This window comes from Chelonoidis abingdonii, chromosome 3 (genome assembly GCF_003597395.2).
Source record: "Chelonoidis abingdonii isolate Lonesome George chromosome 3, CheloAbing_2.0, whole genome shotgun sequence".
Taxonomy (NCBI): Eukaryota; Metazoa; Chordata; order Testudines; family Testudinidae; genus Chelonoidis; species Chelonoidis abingdonii.
In genome coordinates, this window is record NC_133771.1 from 206,322,299 (window position 1) to 206,341,950 (window position 19,652).

The following is a 19,652-nucleotide window of genomic DNA, read 5'->3' on the forward strand; positions in this document are numbered from 1 at the left end:
AGTTATTCATACCTTTGCTGCAGACACATTATGCCTTGAAAACCTGGATGAGATTACTAAGGAAGCTTATCACCAGATACCTTCAGATGTATTCAATAGTTTATTTTTACAGTGAGTTAAACTTGTTCTTTTGCACAAGCTATGGTGAGGGGAAAAAACATCTGAAAAGTGCTAACATATTTCATACCAAAAGCAAGGTGCTGTGTGCCAAGAAAAACCTACATTCTGTGGGGAGGCCCCCTGCTCAGGTGGGTCAAACTGGAAATCTTGAGGCAGCTCCAGCTAAATTGAAAAATGGAGCCTGTTCCTGAATTAAATGTGCAAATGAGTAATACAGTCAGTACGGCCTCCCGGCGTTATTTATCTTCATATCTGTTTCCAACTGTTTTATGCTGCCCTCACAGATTTTAGTATTTGCAACATGTAGCTGTATTGTACAAGTAACAAGGGAGAAAATGGAGGTTTGGCAGTCAAGTAGGCGACAACAGGCTTTTGGCACAGGGGAGGCTTTTCATGATTTTGGCCTCTTTTCTTTCCCTCACTCTCATGGGCAGGGTTGTAGGTAACTTGAAAGTTTTGGGAGGGCTTGAACCTCTGCTCCCTAAATCTAGTTAACTCTTGACAATGAGAAGCCATCCCTCTCCCAATACCCAGCACTAGAGCCACTACATAATAACAACAATACAATGGACTTTGCATTACTTCCATGTTTCAGCTAAAACATTCAGCAATGTCATAGTATATTCACATAGCCCATGTTGATCAATGAGGGCTAATTACACCGCTGTCTGAGTTATTGTTTCAGGGAGTCTGCGGATGCAGGAAGACTCTCTGCATTTGTTTACGTTTGGAAGTTTATTTCCATAGCTAGAAGGGCTAAAATCTTAATTTAAGAGTAGAAAATTTAGATTCCACTGCACAATTCTACAGCAAAATCATGTGATTGCTCAATCCTGGAATACAGAGAGCTTAGTTAAATTCCCTCTTCTGATATATGACTGCCAGGAGATTTTAAATGTGAAGATAATTTGATGGAATTGTTTTCATACAGTATGACCTAACGATGTAAGTAGGAGTTAATTGTTTTTACTCTAAATAGGGTAGTGAAACGAGGAACCTATTAGTATTCTTGAAAGATGCTGGCTTATTTAAATCCTCGGATGGTGGCCAGAGGCTACCAGAACAACAAAAGGCCCAGTTCTTCCACAGAATGGCCAGAACACAGGCTGCTTTACTGCAGGTTTCCCTGCATGCTGCCCTGCTAATGAGCCTCAACCATCCCTTGGTGGGACCAGCTCTAGAGATAAGAAACCAGTTTGGTTTCTGTGCCCATTCTGTCCTTGGCCTCTCTGCTGACCTTTGGTGATTGCGGAAGAAGGCTTGCAATGGGGACACCTCTCTACTTAGAACTAGACTGAGACTAAACTCATTTAACATAGGCCATGGAGCAGCCCTTATGGAAGGTAAAACTTCCAATAAATATTACCCTGGGCTGGAGTTAAACCACGGACCTAGAGCTGAAATGAAATGTATCTGTTTGTTTCATTTTGGTACTGTCATTCTTACAAAACACTCAGGGCATTTCACAGCTCTGAAAGTCTGAAAGGAGGGAGTTTATGGAAGCTTTAACATCTTTTTGGAGCGGGGAGGGGGTTAAATTGTGTCATTGTGGCCTCACTGAGCAGCAGCATTAAGCTATGCCATCCACTGGGCAATTCAAGGAGGGATTGTGTGTATGGGGCCTATTCATTTACCATAGTGCAGACTGCTCCTCCTCACTCAACTGGTCTTTTCCTCTGTGAGGTAATGAGGAGGAAGTGGGTGAGGCCTTGATTATGCTTCCTTCCTGTTCCTTTTGGGACAGCGTGTGCCTTAGGAGAGTGCAGGGACTACAGCAGTGACAGAGACCCTCACTTCGGCTGCGCAATGTTGTTGGGGAAGCAATCTGTGCACCCCAATTTCCCGCCTCCCTCTCAGGGTGTTCCCACCAGAATCTGGCCCCAAATTAATCTATGAAGCTGAACAATGGGTGCATGCTGTCATGGTCAGGGAAACAAGATTGGGGACAGAAGTCCGACATCGCTGTATTAGTGCCTCAGACCCAGCCTGCTGGAGTTTTGTATGGCCCTTTCGGCCTATAACTTCTGAAGCTGTTTTCCCTCTGTCTGCAGCCCTCTGCTGTTTGCTCCACAGTGCATTGTAGAGCCAGCCTTCCGCACAAAAACGACCGTGACCTGTTCACAACACTGATGTCCCCTGACCCAGTTACAACAGTTCAGATCTGTACTGCAGACAGGATCTGAACTGTGTTCTGCACCAGGGCTGAAGCGTCGGTTACATACAAGGTTTTAGCTCTGCTGCATAAGTTGGTCACAACATGATTATGTCCCAGTTGCTCTACAATGCCAATAAAGTTTTAACAAGGCCATGAGACAAAAGTGTTAGAAAGAGGTCCCCTGGCAAGGTTTGTACAGGACACAAATGATGTAGTTTCTGAATCACTGAGTTTAGGTCCTGATTCAAATCCTATCATAGTTAATGGGATTCTTTCCATTGGCTTCCATGAGCTTTGGAGTCTGAGAGATGGAAGATACATATCACTGTAGGTCAACTAATCCTCTCTGTCTGGCAATGCAGGTTTACTCCATACAGCACACTGACAGCATTTTATCCAGTTTCATTTTAGAATTCTCAGGCAACTGGACGTCTATCATTTTTCTTGATAGACTGAGGCCTTTTCCATAGCCTTATTCATTGCACCGTCAAGAAGATTGATTTTGCTGATATTCAGACAGCCATTTCCCCTTCTTAATTTCATCACACAACTCCTAGATATGCCAGCGTGTAATACCCTTCCAATCTCTGCAGATTTACTCTAACCCTTCCAGTATTTGAAGACTTATCATATCCCTTTCTTCAGTCATTGCTCAGAATACATATAAATCTTTCCTTATAAGTCAATCCCCTTGGCCCCTTGATCATGTCTGTCATGGATCTTTAAACTCCTTTCCTCTGATCTGATATACAGCTAGATACACACAGTGTATTCATGTTGATCTTGATCTTCCAAAATACACACATTAAATCTTAATCTTTGCTTATAGCATTATTTTCTTTGGTAAACTTTGTCACAGTGCGGCATTTAGGAGACTTGACACAGACTTCTCTATTTTGTGGTTTACAGCAACAGTTTAAAAACTCAAACAAATTACAGTATTTTGAAATGTTAGGAAGCAGCCATTGATTGATTAACCCCCTTTTGCTGGTCTCTCGCCAGTGACGTAAAATGTTACCCCTTTGGACTAAGGGGCTGGCAATCACCTAATAGCAGGATATAAAAAATTGCCCTAACAGGCTGCCTAGAGTACTGGCACTGAATCACAAAAAAACCTCAAGTATACATGAAAATGCACTGGACAGTATCCAAGCGATCAGAGAAATACGACCAAGTCAAATTAAAATGAAAATGGAAAAAAGTTTGATGAAAAACCATCGGTTTTGACCATTGTATGTTGCCCCTCAATTGTTACCTTGGGCCTTGGCCCATCTGACTCATAAGTAAATATGTTACTAGGTAGCGCAAATCTACCAGAAACTGAGCAAGAATGCAGTAATTGACTGATCCTGAACCGAAAACAGTAGAAGCCAAGGAAAACACTAGCTAGAATTTAGATAATAGAGACATGATTTAGCAAGTCAATTTAATTTCTGCCATGGACCCTGCCAAAACTTGTTCATGCTTTTGTACTGAGGATTGATGGCCATGTGGTCTCTCTCAGCTTGGACTGAATATGGAATAAATTTACTCTCAAACTAGTCCAAGTTAAAAGCCAGCTTTCATTAATAGTTACATTTACCTGTGCTGAGCTTTCCTTTTCTGAATGTTAAATACATTTTAAAAACTGAAATGTTTTCTCACTGTTTATTTGACACCCAGCTTGGGTCCTTTATAAGCTGTGGGCCAAATTCTGCATTTACTTATCCCACTGCAAACTCAGTGGGCTATGATTCTGAAACACCACTCTGATTTTTCAACACCACGCTGGCTTGCAGTAGCTCTTTTCAGCTTTTGCCAGTTTGGTAAGTCAAGGTTCATGTGCAGTGTTGATGAGTAGGATAACTCTTTCATATTCCCTTAACATACCAGTGAGCTTGCAGGAGTGAAAATGAAGGCAGAATTTGACCCTTAATGTTGATCTCATCAGCGTCGTATATTGCCATCTTAAAAAATAAAAAAAGTGGAACATTACATCCATGCAAAAAGATGCCAAGCCGAACTTGTAAATCAAGATACTTTAACTTGCATTATGGATCTTACCAAGTGATTTTAATTCTATATAATAGTTATCAATGATGCTCCATTTCTTTAGAAACTCATTCAAGAAAGCAGCATATGACCTTACCAAGAAGGATACTTTAAAGAATTCTCCGCTCCTCCTCACTACTCTGGGTAAGAATGCTAATTTACCAACTGTCAAAACTAAAAAGAACTAAATCTAGCCTACTCAGGTAGTGAAAAGTCTTACTGATACTTCAAAATCAGAGTCCAAGAAAGGAAAGGATCAGAATATAACCAATATACTGGATTGGTTTTGGTCTGCTAATCTGTACCTAGCAATATTGAATATATGGAAGTTACTTCCCTGTAACTGGAGGTTCTTTGAGATGCGTGGTCCCTATCTATATTCCACGTGTGGGGATGAATGCACACCATGAGTCTGAATCTAAAGTTTTTAGTAAAGAATATCCATTGGTCTGCACAAGCACAATTGTTCTCCTTGTACAAAAGGGCAGTGCGGGCCAATATCTCTCCAATTCCTATATTACCAGGAATCCATTCATGATTTGCAGAAGAGGGGATGGAGGGTGGATAGTGAAATGCAGATAGGGACCCACACATCTCAAAGAACCTCCGATTACAGGTAAGTAACCTCCATTTCTTCTTCGAGTGATGGTTCCTATGTATATTCCACCCATGGGAGATTAGTAAACTGCAGTCAAACGAGAGGTATGTGTCAGGATGCAGATGGTATGGATGTCTAGTCTTGCTATACCCACAGCTGCAGCAGAAGCCTGCAAGAATGCATAGTGTCATGTAAAGGCATGTATGGATTTCTAGGTAGCTGCCCCGTATATATCTGTAAAGATATATCTTACAGAGATGCTACAGAAGTTGGGGGGAATGTGAGCTAATTGGTAACAAAGGATGATGCAGCTTGGTGTCCATTTACAGAATCTCTGAGCAGATAGACCTTAACCTCTTGATCACTCTGCTATGGTGATGATACGTTTAGGAGTTTTTCTATTTGTTTTGCTTTCTAGATAAAATGTCTAGACCAGTGGTTCCCAAACTTGTTCCGCTGCCTGTGCAGGGAAAGCCCCTGGCTGGCTGGTCTGGTCTGTTTACCTGCCGCATCCGCGGGTTCGGCCGATCGCGGCTCCCAGTGGCCGCGGTTCGCTGCGCCAGGCCAATGGGAGCTGCAGGAAGAGGTGCGGGCCACGGAACGTACTGGCCGCCACTTCCAGCAGCTCCCATTGGCCTGGAGCAGCGAACCACAGCCACTGGGAGCCGCGACCAGCTGAACCTGGGGACGCAGCAGGTAAACAAACCAGTCCAGCCTGCCAGTGGTTTTCCCTGCACAAATGGTTGAACAAGTTTGGGAATCACTGGTCTAGAAAGTTAAGCTGTCACTTCTCATCAGAGGCATGAGTTTCTGGAAAAAATACTGGGTAAGTGAATGCTTTGATTCATGTGAAACTCCAAAATTATTTTGGGAATGGATTTTGGGTGGAGGTGAAGAAAGACCTTCTCTTTATGAAAGATAGTATATGTCAGGAGTGCTCTCAGCTTGCTCACCCTCCAGAGATAGAGAGTAGGAAGGCAACTTTATCGAGAGATGAAACATCGAACCGGTTGCTAATGGTTCAGAGGGAGGTTTGGTGAGAAGAGAAAGGATGAGATTGGGACTCCATTGTGATGTTGGTCTCACCACTGGTGGGGAAGTTTTAACAAGTCCTTTTAGGAATCTATTCATCGCAGGATGAGTAAAGACAGTATGATTCTCAACTGAGGGATGAAAGGTGCTGATTGCTACAAGATGGATCCATATGGAACTGATTGAGAGGCCCAATGCCTAAGGGCAAGTAGGTATTCCAGAATAACAAGAATCCTAGAGGACTCTGGAGATAACTGGTGTTGTCATGATCAAAAGGAGAAATGCTTCCATTTGGCCACGTAGCATCTCCTAGTAGAATCCTTCCTGCTCTGAGAATGGAGTGAACTGCCACTGAATACATGTGCTCTATGTCAGATGCCCATCCAAATAGCCGGCCTGCAGCTGTAGTGATCCTGGGTTGGAGAGTGCCTGACTGTATCTTGTGTTGCGACAGCAGATCCAGATGCTGCGGGGAGTGGTGGTGGGGGGGCGGCGCAGGGGGCAGGGAAGGTGGAAATCCACAGGATGTCTCAGAATTGTCTCTGCTAGTTGGGCGTGGTGAGGATGACCTGAGCCCTACTGTGACAGATCTCTTGCAGAATTTGTGGTATTAGTAGAGTGGGAGGGAAGGCACACCTGAGGCGGTGTGCAGGTAGCAGCTGGGCGTTGCCCCTCAGACCACTGCCATAGCTGCTCTGGAGCAGTATAGGGGTAGTTTCTTGTTCCCTTGCAAGGCAAAGAGATCCCAAGATGGTGTTCCCCACTCAGTGAAGATCTCATTCAGAACAGAATTGCAATTCTCCCATTCATGGCCCTTGGAAAAGTGTCTGCTGAGACTGTCTGCTAGGGAGTTGTGTGCACTTGGTAGTTATATTGCTGAGAGGGTCATGTGGTTTCTAATACGCCAGTTCCAGAGGATGACTGTCTACACCGCGGGGAGGGAGGAGATCTTGTTCCCACCCTTTCCCCCATGTATTTATTTAGAAGATAGCTGCTCATACTGTCTGACATAATCTGGGTATGTGTGGATTGGAGGAGTGGAGGGAATGCATTGCGGGCCCAATAGACTGCCCTTAATTCCAGTAAATTGATATGGATTCTGGCCTCCCCTGGCGTCCAGGTGCCTTGTGCAGTGTGATTGTCAATATGGGCTCCCCAACTTAAGAAAGAAGCATCTGTGATGATAGTTGCCTCAGGTGTGTGTGTGTGAGGAAAGGAACTCCCAGTTGAACTCTCTCTGGATTTGTCCACCAGGCAAGAAGAGGCCATAACTTTGGCTAGAATTGCTACTCTAGCACTGAGGTTATCTTTGGTGAGTAAATGGACTGAAGTCAGGTTTGTAAGCAGCGGAGAAGCCTGGCGAATGGTGTTATGTCGCTGCATAAGGCCATATGACTTAGGAGGGAAAGAGAGGTTCTGATCTTAGTCTGAGATATGAAGGTGATCTATTTTATCAAATCACCCCTGGTACCCTGGTATGGAAGCTTTCCAAGAGGAAATAGACCCTTGCTGTAGTCAAGTCCAGAGTTGCACCTATGAAACCTATGGACCTCGTGAGAGTCAATGTAAACTTTTTGTGGCTGACACAGGTTCCCAGGGAAGATAATAGCTGGAGCAGGAATAGAGCACCAACTGGAATTTCCTGCTGGATCTTCCTGTCTGGAGCCATTCCTCAAGATATGAAAAGAAAATAAACCTGTGTCTTCTCATCCAAGCCATTGCCATTGAAAGGACTTTTGTAGAGACTCTGAGTGCCATAGCTAGTCCAAATGGGAGAACTCTGAATTGGAAGTGGTCTTTCTCAATGAGAAATACAAGGATTCTTCAGTGGGACAGGAGAATGTCTATGTGAAAGTAAGCATCTTTCATGTCGAGGGCCACGAACTATGTACCCCCTGTTCCAGAAATGCTAATGTGACCATATGGAATTTTACTTTTTGGAAGAATACATCTCATTGGTATAAATCATGAATTTGTCTCCAACCACCCAGGTTTCTTGGGGATCAAGACTTATGGGAGTAGAATCCCTTCCCTTGATGTTAGCGTGGCACCCATTCTATGGCTTCTTTCTGGAAGGAGAGACTTTACCTTATGGTGAAGAACTTCTTTGTGAGAGTGGGTTCCTGAGAAGGGGAGAGGTATTGGAGAGATGAAATAAACTCAGTTGTTTAGCCGTGGTCTTGTTATTGCCCCTCAGTTGTGAGCGAAGTGCGTAAGGCAGCATAAGGCATGGCAACATAAGAGTTTCAGGGGGCAATAAGGCATGGCATCAATGTCGGTATGCATTCCTTCAGTATACCATCCAAAGAACCACTTGGACAGTGGGTGGGGTGGGGTAGCCATCGCAGAGGTGGAAGAAGCCATGTATCTGAGTCTTTGCATACTGCCTTTTGTGTGATGGTTCATAAGGGCACTGGCAATTGAATGCTTGAGGTGAAGGTCTGGACCTGTAGGTTTGCTTCTGATGTTTCCTCTTCAGGGCAGGGGTGTAAATGCCCAGTGATTGGGGGGTTGTCCAAGAGACTGTAGAAATGGTCTTTTCAGTAAAGAGTTTAGACGCATCAAAGGGAAGTTCCTTAATGGTTTTCTGGTCTCCTCTGGAGGAATCCAGAGATGGCAGCCACAATTCGTGCCTCATGATTATAGCTGTGGCAATGGCTCTAGAAAGGGAGTGTCAGCTGCTTCTACTGCCACTTGGAGTGATGTATTGGCCATCAGCCCGCCTTCATCAATGAGGGCTTGGAACTGGGCCCTTCTTCCTAAGGAAGTTGTCTTTAAAGTGTAGACATTTTGAATAATTCAAGAGATCATATTTTGCTAACTGCATCTAGTAGTTAGCAACTCTGAAGTGGACACTAGCTGATGAAAATATTTTCCTGCCCAAAAGGTGGAGGCATTTAGTCCCCTTGTCAGTTGGGGTAGTCGTAGGGTGCTGTGTCCTGGACCTTTCTGTAGCCGCTTGCGCCATGAAAGCATTGGGTACTGGATGAGTAAATAAAAACTCTGCTCCTTTAGCTGGCACAAAATATCATTTTTTGACCCTCTTCAAGGTAGGGGCACAGGAGGCAGGGGTATGCCACATGGATCTGGCAGGATGGCCTTTCTAGGGTGACCCATCCAGAGAGCTGGATGATATCCAATAGGCCATTCTGCGTGTAGTGGACCTCCTCAACAGGTATCTGAATCTCAGTGGCTACTCTCTATAACAGCTCCTGGTACTGTTTGTGGTCACTGGGCAAGGAAGGGGATGATGGAGCAACTTCCTCCTCAGGTGAAGGGAATGACACACCCATCTGAACTGGCAGAACCAGTGGATCCAGCTCAGCTTCTTCCTCCACAAACTTGGATGGAGCAGGTTATTATTTGTTGGGAGAGGAGGGTCGATCAGTGTGATTCTTGCACAGATCCAGTACGTCTGTTATGCGGATCCCATTAGGCTAGTAGGAAGGATTGAGTGATGGGGGAGATCCCCAAGACATAGGATACTAACGGTCCCCTGAATAGCCATAACCTGAAGAAAGTGGATGATTCCAAAACCTCCTGTGGGTTCTGTCTGGGCTTGTTTCCGTTGGGTGTGGTGGGAGAAAAAGACTTGTCTGGAGCCTCAGATTTGTTTGACAAAATAATAGATTCCTGCTCTACTGGTGGTGCCATCTGTACCAGCGGGAGGATGCTCTGAGTTGTGGATGCAGTAGGGGGCGATCCTCTTCTTCTCAAAGTGATTTTTTCGGGCATAGGGATGTCTCTAAGGAGGACTGGGCCTGGTAGGAATATTCTACTGTGCGGTAAAGATTTTGGTTCTTCCTGCTGTTTGGGGAGCCTCTGAGGAGGGGACTAGTGGATCCAGGGCACACAACGGGGTATTCAGAGAATGCCACATGGAATGAGCTGGAACCATTGAATGGGGTCCCAACGTGGAGCTCTCAGACAGGCCTGGTGGGTACTGATCTTATGGTCTAGGGGAGGGAGCCAGAATCAGTACTGTTGGATCCTTTTTCCTTTGCCTTCTTGAATGTCAGGTTTATGTGGAACTAACTCCTTATGATCCATGTGATCCTTGTGATCCGAATGAGGCCTCATGACCTGCTCCATGAGGTGTTTCAGCAGGTGGAGCGCTTGTCTTTCACTAGTTTGGAGAGGGAAGGAACAGCAGATAATGCCTTTGGTGAGGCAATAAAGGGCGTGCTGGTGGTCTTTTGCTGACAGAGAAGGAACAGGGGCAGGAGACACAATTCTCTTGGGACTCTTGGCATAGTTCCTATCTATATGGAGAAGCTTCCCAGGACATGGAGAACTAAGCTCACTATTTTTATTATTAAACAACACTACGCTAAACTTAAAAAAAAAATCACTAAAACTATTTACAAATTGTTTTACTGATATTAAAATAGGAAGATTGAAGCAGAATTTTTATTCAGGCCATGAGGTGGTAAGAAGGAACTCAAGAGATGTTGGTTTGCCCTGCCCTTTATATCCTTACTTCAGAGCATGAGGAGAACCACCACACATGTGCGGATCAATGGACCCGGCTTACTAAAGTTCTCTAGACTCAGTGTAAATGGGTGGACTCACCCCTGCGGCACCTCCTGCTGGTGACTTCTGGGAATTAGCTCAGTCCCAGCCCGGAGCGCCCTCTGCAGGCCGGTGATCCACCTGTCCTCAACTGGCCCCGTGTCCCTCCCTGGACCCCGGTGCCCTTTTAACTGGGTTTCCCCCCTCCCAGGGGCACCCCCACCCCACTTTGCCTCAGTATTGGCTACTGCCCAGTCATTGTCTAGCCCCCACACCGTGGGGCAGACTGCAGTATCAGCCACTCATCATAGGCAAAGGGGTTTTGGCCCGGCTGCCTTTACCCACTCTCCGGCTGCCCCTCTGCAAGCCCAGTACCTTGCAGGCCTAGAATTAGGCCCTGCAGCCTGGGGAGTTGCTGGCCTAGGGCTTCCCAGCTACTAAGGCCTTTCCCCAGCCCTGCCTTCCTCTAGGTCCCCTAGGTGAGTTCCCAAGCAGCCAGGCCTGTCTCTCTCTCCAGTCAGAGAGAGACTCTTTCTGCTTCTGGCTCCCCTGGCCTTCTTATACAGCCTTGTGGCTCAGTTTGGGGCGTGGCCCCCAGCTGCAGCCACTCCCGCCATCAGCCCAGGCTTCTGGCTCCAGCTACAGCCCCTTGCCAGGGCTGTTTTAACCCCTTCTCTCCCGGAGCAGGAGTCCACCCTGCTACACTCAGGCACATGGGACATGTGCATAGTCATGCATACAACACACATAGGGACCATCACTCAAGAAGAACTAGTCCTTCACGGACAGGTCAGCTCTCATCCAATATTGCATCTAGCCAGTTATGCAATGAAATATCGTGACAATGCTGTAGGGGTTCCTTCTCGACCCAGTACAGAAACGGTTTGCCATCTGAAGCATGAGCTTCGATTTCTTATTTGCCTACCTCACAAGTATACAATAAAGATTTTAAAACTAGACTAGTTTGGACTCGTTTCTGATGAGATGCTATAAGAAAGCTAGGTATTTTTACTACTTTTACTGTATGCTTTTTGCTTGCACAGATACAAAGGCTATTAGTGGAAATAAATGATCCAGCACTTAAAACAAAAAAGCAAGAGATCCCAGGTACAGTATTTGACTCCATGTCCTCCTATGCAGACTTTCTTTGACAAACACTTAGCAGGCACCACACTGAGGTTAGGATTTTTAGTGGTGACTAAGGGAGATAGGTGCCCAAATCCCACTGAAAGTCAGTGGCTGCTGGGTGGCTAACTCCTATAGGCTGCTTTGAATTGGAGTTTTTGAATCAAACTCTCTCTCTGAAGTTTTACATGATGTGATTGTGCATAACAAGAGAAAGACACATGGCTCTTCTGCTTTCTCCAGAAAGTAAATTCTCTGTGAATACTAGCTGCAGATCTAAAGAAAACTATTGCCCAGTGTTCCATTAAATTGGAGATTGATTAAGTGACAAATGCCAGAGCCAGCTGACATTATGGGTCTGTGCAACTGCTCACTTCAACCAAGGCATCCATGACACAAAGGTACCTTCACTTTCCCTTGCTGGTGCACATCCAAAGTAAAGGATTTAAAAACTGAACAAAGTACAGCAGTTAAAGGGTTTTCTGTAGGCCATGTGACTGGCTGGAGTATTTATCATTAAAATGTTGGTGGTCCACTTAATTTCTGCATGATCAAAGTCCTTAAAACGTAACTTTCTTTCAGTTGCACAGAGCTATGTTTATTTGCAGCTTTGTTCTGTTTATTCTGGTTAAGGGGAGGTATTCAGCCTGCTTTGGATCAGTTGGTCTGCTGTTAAACTGTTCAGTCCTGAGTGACTAGTGTTTAGATGAGGGCTGACTTGTTCTCTGCAGCAGCTGGCACAAGTTATGCAAAAAGAACATGCTGACGACTATGAAGTTATGACGATGTGAAAAAAGAAAAGGCATCATTATTAGAGCTGTGCAAGTAACTGTTTTTTTTTTTGGTTTGCTTGTGATCTGAAAAATAAAAAAAAATCATTCTGGATCAACTTGAAACTGAATTTTTTCAGAAGTTCTGGCAAAACAAAAGGTCAAAAAATGTGTTTCAAGGTGTTTTGGCATTTTTAACTGTTTTTCTTTTCTAAAAAATAAACGCAAATCAACTCCCTTGTAAATCTAACCAGAAAAAACCAAAACATTTCATTTCAGAAATGGCATAATGAACCATTTTAATATTTTTAATTTTTTTCCTCCTTTTTTGCCCACTGAAACAATTTGCCAAAATTGACACAAATTTGTGAAATGTTGCAGTCAACCTGAATCTGCATTTTTCGGTGAAAAATTTGTCGGCCAAAATTTTTTGCCTAGTTCTAATCCTAATGAAAAAAAATCTTGCTCAGGATGACTAGCATTAATAAGTCAAAAACCATAAATTGCTGCCATTCAACATGGCTGTATTTCGGTGATGGATAATGTGATCCTTGTGTGTAACTTTCAATATTGGTTTGTAAATCACTTTGGGCTGAAAGGATGCTATATAAAAAACTCTGATATACAATTGCAAGGTGTTATTAGCATACATCATACTAGACAGACTTCCAAAGTTGACTCGATTATGCATTGCCCTCTTATATTGGGATATGGGTACCACTACTGTATAATACTTTAAATCCCAATTTTGTACCCACAACCTGAGTGCAACTCCATTGGACATTGATTACTGGAGATGTGTTAGTTTCACGAAGGTTGAATTTGGTCCTAAATGTTTATACTCAACTGTTTGGGTATTAAATGGGCATGCAAAATGTATACAGTGCCAGTACCTGTACCTTTTTTCAATTCATCAGTGCGTAACAGAGAACTCTAGAAAGCTGTTCCGTTTAATCACCTCGAGGCAGATTGTTAGCTGCTGTAAATTGTCACAGCTCCGTTGACTTAAGTGAAGCTACAACAATTACACCAGCTGAAGATCTGCCCTTTGCATTTATATGACATACCCCATCCCAAAGGAAAGTGCTTTGCAAGCCAATATTCAAAATCACACACAGGGACCATAATGGAGTTGCTTCTATTTACACTAGGGCTTAGACTGACCTTCAGGATTTATATATAAAACACCGAAACCGTCTTTACTGCCTTATTACTGTTAATATTGCAGACCAACAATTTTTAGCAAGGCCACTGAAGATCCTACTTGAGCTGTGAAGCAATTAAAAAAATACGCTGAATTTCTCTGGCAATCTCAGTGTTACGCCTATTAAATTCCTTTATAATACAAAGTACTCACACATTTGTAAATGCCTACATACCTGTAAATGCCCTCTACTAGGATGAGAATTTTTTTCCATGCTCTGCGACTTCGAGGCTGCCCGTATGCTATTGCATCCGTCAGTAATTTCTCTAGGCTCTGCATGTCTTTATTTAAAAATAAAAGAAAGGAAGAAAACAAAGTATTAACATAAGAGGTGTTAAAAGGAAGTTTTAAGTTCTTTCTGGCCATTATTTTTTTTTTTTAAATAAGAAATCAACAGTTAGAGAAATGTCTCCTAAATGCACACTTCTGTTGCACAAAGGCTACAGGCCTAATATTGGATTTAATTTGCCTGATTTTAATCTTGTGATAATATGACCAGAAGAGCTTTCTGCAACTATGCACTTCATCAGGGAAAAACTTTTCTTTTAACCATTAGAAATTCTCAGCTTCTCTATGTAAAAATAAAACTGAAACACTTTTGTCAGTTCCTGATTTTAACTGTCTATAATTCTTTAGTTGCACTGAAGAAATACACAGCATCCTGAGCTTCACAGGGGGAGATTTTCAAATGAGTCTAAGGGATTTAAGAGCACAATCCCTACTGAAAGTCAGTGACACATGAAAATTTCCCCCTACAAGTGCAAGCTTGTTGTAATAAAATCTATGGGCCAGATCCTTAATTAGTATAAATCACCTTAGCTTCCTTGACTTCTGTGGAGGACATTGATGGACACAAATCTAGTCTTACAGTTTTCTGATTATTACAATTCAGGACAAAAGAGGAGATTAAGTAGACAGATTATAATTCGTATGTATTTTGCTTCCCTCCATCAACACCTTCCCCTTTCACTAAGGGCACGTCTACACTTACAGTGCTGCAGCTGACTGACGCTCTATGCTGATGAAAAAGAGCTCTCCCGTCAGCATAAAAACCCACCCCTGGGAGCGACAGAAGCTATGTTGGCAGGAGATGCTCTCCCGCCGACTTAGCACTGTGCATACTAGCACTTATGCCGGCATCACTTATGTCTCTCAGGGGGATGCAATATTCACATCTGGGTGACATAAATTTTGCTGACATAAGCGATAGTGTAGTCATAGCCTTGGGCTCCAAATCTGAGGAGAATTGAAGCAATTACATAATTTTAAGAGGCAAAAGTCATCACAATGGCAATACATTTGTAACAAAAAATGTTAAGAGTGTTGTATACAATAATTCAGGCTACAGGATCGTGATGAGAAATAAGTTTTAGAAGAGTAAATAGTATTGAGGTCATAACCTGCTGTGTTTAACACAGTCATTAAAAACAGACTGGTAACAAAACAGAATCATTAAAAAGATATTTTATTATGATCAACACAGGCAAATGCCACAGAACTTTATGTTTATTTCATTTGAAATTCATTTAGCAGAACAGAGACTGGTTAAGTCTACTTCAGTCAAGCTGCTTTGGGTCAGTTCCATGCATAGTTTCAGCAAAAGCTTGGATCTTGATGCATGAAGCAGAGCAAGAAGAGGAATCTTGTCCTTTACAAGAAAGATGGAGAGTGGGAAAAGACTATTGAGAGAGAGAAAATACGCAAATGGGTAAAAATGCCCAAGGGACTCTGCTTCTTAGCCAAAAAGACAATGTTTGGCCCTGATGAGGCTTTCCTTTGAAAGAAGCCTGAACTAGCGTTAGAAACTTTGTTGCTCCCTCATGCATTGTTTATGGACAATACGAAGCCAATTAGACACATTTTTAATGGAATGGTAAGTACAAAAGAAAAAGAAAAGACTGTACAAAGATTAGGGCAGTACCAAAATTTGGCTCCTAACTGATAATTGACTGAAAACTGACCAATATTTGGGTTTGGATGAAACCTCTTTGAAGCTGATTACTTCCTGCAGTTTGTGAGAACCTGGAAGTACACATTCCAAAATGCCTCAAGACAGTACCCTGCATGGCATTTGGAAATGTGCAGTCCCAATTTCCTGAATGCTGCCAGAACTAGGATCGAGTTGGTGGTGGATACATGAGGGATGGGTCTGTGTCTACTTCATTTGGCTGAACCCTTTTCTCTATCACTCTGCTATGGTTTAGACGTGGGTCCATATTCCTGGATGAGATCACCTTCAAGTCTGGGCGGGAAATTCGATTTCAGATTGTGAACGGGGATATGATCTGCATTTCATAGATGGCCTTTACCACTAAGAGAGGGGTCAACCAGAATGTTAGATCTGAATACCTTTGAATTTGGGTGTTTGAATCACAGAGCTAGATCTCAATTCTGCAGCTCAGGCTCAATGCTCTATCTCACGTTGACCAAGCATTCTGGAGTGCTTGAAGCCCATGAGCACAATGAAATTTGCAGTGCCCTAGAATTCAGTGACCATTGTAGAAGCAGTGGCTGGCACTAGAGCATTAGGGTCCTGTGCTCTCCATTAAAGTGATTTGATAGTTTTACACCCATGAAAACAGTCCTGTGTGTCTGTGTTTGCAGGTCGGTGGCTAGGAGAAGACAATGATACCTTACAAACACTGCTGGCATGTTTTGTATGAACTAATTCCACATTTTCTGCACTAAAACTTGAATGCAGTGTTATTCTTTTAGCATTACGACATCTAATCTTGATCTTTATATTTCTAAGAAAATACAACCCTTCCACTTTATGAAGATGCACTTCAGTCAATACCAACATATTTGAAACTATGCAGAGTAAATGAACTGTGTTTGTGCACCTTGTCCTTACACTGGGTTAGACTGTGGACCTTACTCAGTATCTTACTACATGAATACTCCCGCTGACTTGATAGCAAAAGGTATTATCCAGCATCATTAACTAAATCCCGCTTTAGCCCTTAGCAAAAAGTAGGTGCTTCCTCAAGAACTCTTATGTACACTGAGCTGAGTGGTTTGTCAATTTATAAGGTATGATATACTTATTATAAACTGCAACTTTTTTTATTTGGCTATTCAAGAGGAGTTAGAGAATACCAAATTACATTCTGAATGTAACTGTATCATTAGTACCCTCTTTTGCCACTACAAAAGATCTCTGTGGGTCCCCTCAATGCAGCCAATCACTGGCTATATTTGCTGCCCTCTAAATGGAGGTTAGAGATAATACAAGGTTCTTCAACAGAAAGAGCAAGAGATTAATGAAACAAATTGACACAATGTTAGGAGAGGAGTAGGAGTCAGATGGATCTCGGAAAAGATTATTCAGCCCTCCAGCTGTCGCTTCTGCAAGCCCCCCAAAGATTAATTGCTTCACTTAAAAACAACACCTTTCATTAGTCAGTGGTGGTTAGAAAAGGCAGGACAATAAAATAATACTCCAACAATGAGAATAACTGTTGCCAGTGCAACCTGATGTTAGTTTCTCAGGAACATTCCTGTCCTACCACTTTGAACCAATATGTTGTCCCATCTGCAAAGCCCAGGACATCTGTATAGACTGAACACATCTGCTACTGCATATATTCAAGGAAGAAAAAACCTGGTGTTTCCCTTTGTCGATTTTGTGGCTCTGTCTCTGGGCACTGGCCATTTCACTACCATGTCTCCTACATGACCAATCCTTCCTTCCATACTTTCTAGCTTGATTCCAGTACAATGCTGCTCCATGGCACAAAGAAAGATTGCAGTCTCCCTACACGGAATATCCCTTGGCTTGCATTCTAACACAGCAAAACTAGGTTATTTCGAGTCTTGCATACCAGTGGAGAGAGTTCCAAATTTGCCACTTAGGGTGCAGGCAAATTGTGGTAACGATTGCTCACCTGGCTGAGTTCTGAGATTGTGATTGTCACCCCGTGGGGAAAAATGCAATGTAGACAACACAGTTGTCCACTAGATGGCAATCAAGTAAATAAATTCTCCTGCTGTTTAAACTGATTTGCTTAGCAGCTATTCAGAGCACTCATTTGCAGCCCCACCAGAACAGCCAAGTGCTTTGCATATTTAGTGAGTGGAAGTTGTTCTTTTTGCATTCTGCCTTATCCTATATCCAGACAAACCAAATCATTTAAGCTGAGGGGAGAGCAAAGCCTTTCTCAAGGCTGGTGTCCGACTACCATGAGCATTTGTGAGGTAAAAGGACTCCAAGGAAGTGGGGCTAATAGAATATGTAACTGGCTGCATGACATCAGCCTGACAATAAGGGGGGAGATTTTCAAAGACACAGAGGGGAACTTAGGTTCTCAAAGAAAATCAATGTGGGTTGGCGTGATGCCTCTTTGTGCTTTTGAAAATCTCCCCCAGAGTCTACAGGTTCTTTTGGCTTAGGAACCTACACTGTTAAACTGGACTAGTGCTGGAATCTGTCTTCGGAAAAGGCTGTTTGCCCGAGCTCATGAGCTGGAGTTAAGGTTGGAAGGTCTGGTTGTCCTAACACCCACGAAGTTCGAGGGGAAGTGTGGAGAAGAGGGTTAGCAATCACTTGGGCGTGTCAGCACTAGTGAAGAGGTAGATTGCAGAGTTAGGGGAGAATCTTTCAAAACCCTTGATTCTGCCAAGCCTCACACACATGTTCAACTTTGCTCAACACATGCGAGTAATCCTGCTCAAGTCAAAGTTAAGCACTAGTGTAAATGCTTGCAGAATCAGGGCTTAATCTATCTACCCCACACCTGTGACTGAGGTTGTAAGTCTATTTCAAAGTGTGGGAGGTGGTGAAGAAAAAAAGCATTTAGTTGCCCTGAATTTTAGAATGTTTGTTCATTGCATTATAGCATTGAAGGAGCTTATGTTTTAATCTTCTTACGCCTGCAAGTCTTTAGCCCATAAAGGTGTTACATGTGCAAATGAACTTAATTTCCCCTTTTCCCCTCTTCCTCTGCATCTCTTTAGGACATGATGATCCAGAATGGGGGGAAGTCTAATACTGCCACCTTCAAAAAACAGAGCAGTTGCCACACTGACTCTGGTTCCCCACACTGATCCATGCTAAAGCTGATATTGGCTTTGGGTGCCCGAGATTGGAACTTTATAGGAGACCAGGGCCTTTTGGGGGCATGTGCCCACCCCTATGGCCTCACCTATGGATGTGTAAAATTTCTGTTAGTATCAACTATTATAACTCTGAATATTCTTGTTATCCATTGCAATGGAACATGTCCCCCTCAACTTTTCATTACCTGCTTGATACACTGGAGCGACTGCTGATGTGCTAGTAGTATTGGTAAGAACCCAGATAAAGACAAGGCTCCATCCAATGGTTTCTGGAGATTTTAACAAAGCCCTGGCTGGGATGATTTAGTTGGTGTTGGTCCTGCTTTGAGCAGGGATTTGAATAGATGACCTCTTGAGGTCTCTTCCAACCCTAATCTTCTATGATCAGTTAAATCTGCTATAGGGCTGGACCAGAGGGACCACCAGTGGTCTAGGATAGACACAGGTTGCGAGTATGTCTGCCTGAAAATGTCTGTAAATTAAAATATAATATTGAGGGGGAAAGGATTGTATAGCATCAGCCAAAAGTTTGCAAGTTGCCCACACATGTCTTATAGAGCATTTTCATCCAGCTAGATTTGGAGTCTCTCTCCCCCTCTCTCGTAGTGACATTTAGATTTCATTTTGCTCCATCTGAGTTTTGAAAGCATTTTATACTTCTTTAATTGTGGAATTAGAGGGAAACCATGGATTTGTCAAAAGACAGGCTCTTCTGGACGTCTTCTACTATTTTACCTGGGACAGGAGGGGGATCAACGTCCTAGCTTGCTGCCCTATTTGTACAATGTTAATCTTGATGGATAGGGTGGTTACAGAACACACCTTGCACATGTTTTCCCTATAGTAATTCAGGAAGTATGTGTTGATTCATGAAAGGGTAGTGTCAGTATTCCCCCTCATTTTGATTACCATTTCCAGCTGCCAACAAAACCATAACAGCAACACACTGTTTGCACCTTGCCCTTCTCTTCAATGTATCTTGTATATACGTACAAACAAAGAAGTCAGAGTGAAAGTAAATGAGATCTAAACAGTTTAATCAAGGCT

At 43.2% G+C, this 19,652-nt stretch overlaps 1 protein-coding gene across 1 annotated transcript in view; it reads right to left on the reverse strand.

Moving 5' to 3' along the window:
* SPTLC3 (serine palmitoyltransferase long chain base subunit 3) overlaps positions 1 to 19,652 on the reverse strand; it is a 128,664-nt gene that overhangs the window by 30,491 nt on the left and 78,521 nt on the right. The window contains exon 7 of the mRNA XM_075063461.1: positions 13,723 to 13,828. Coding sequence (XP_074919562.1) covers positions 13,723 to 13,828 — 106 coding nt within the window. The remainder of the gene's footprint in view (positions 1 to 13,722; positions 13,829 to 19,652) is intronic.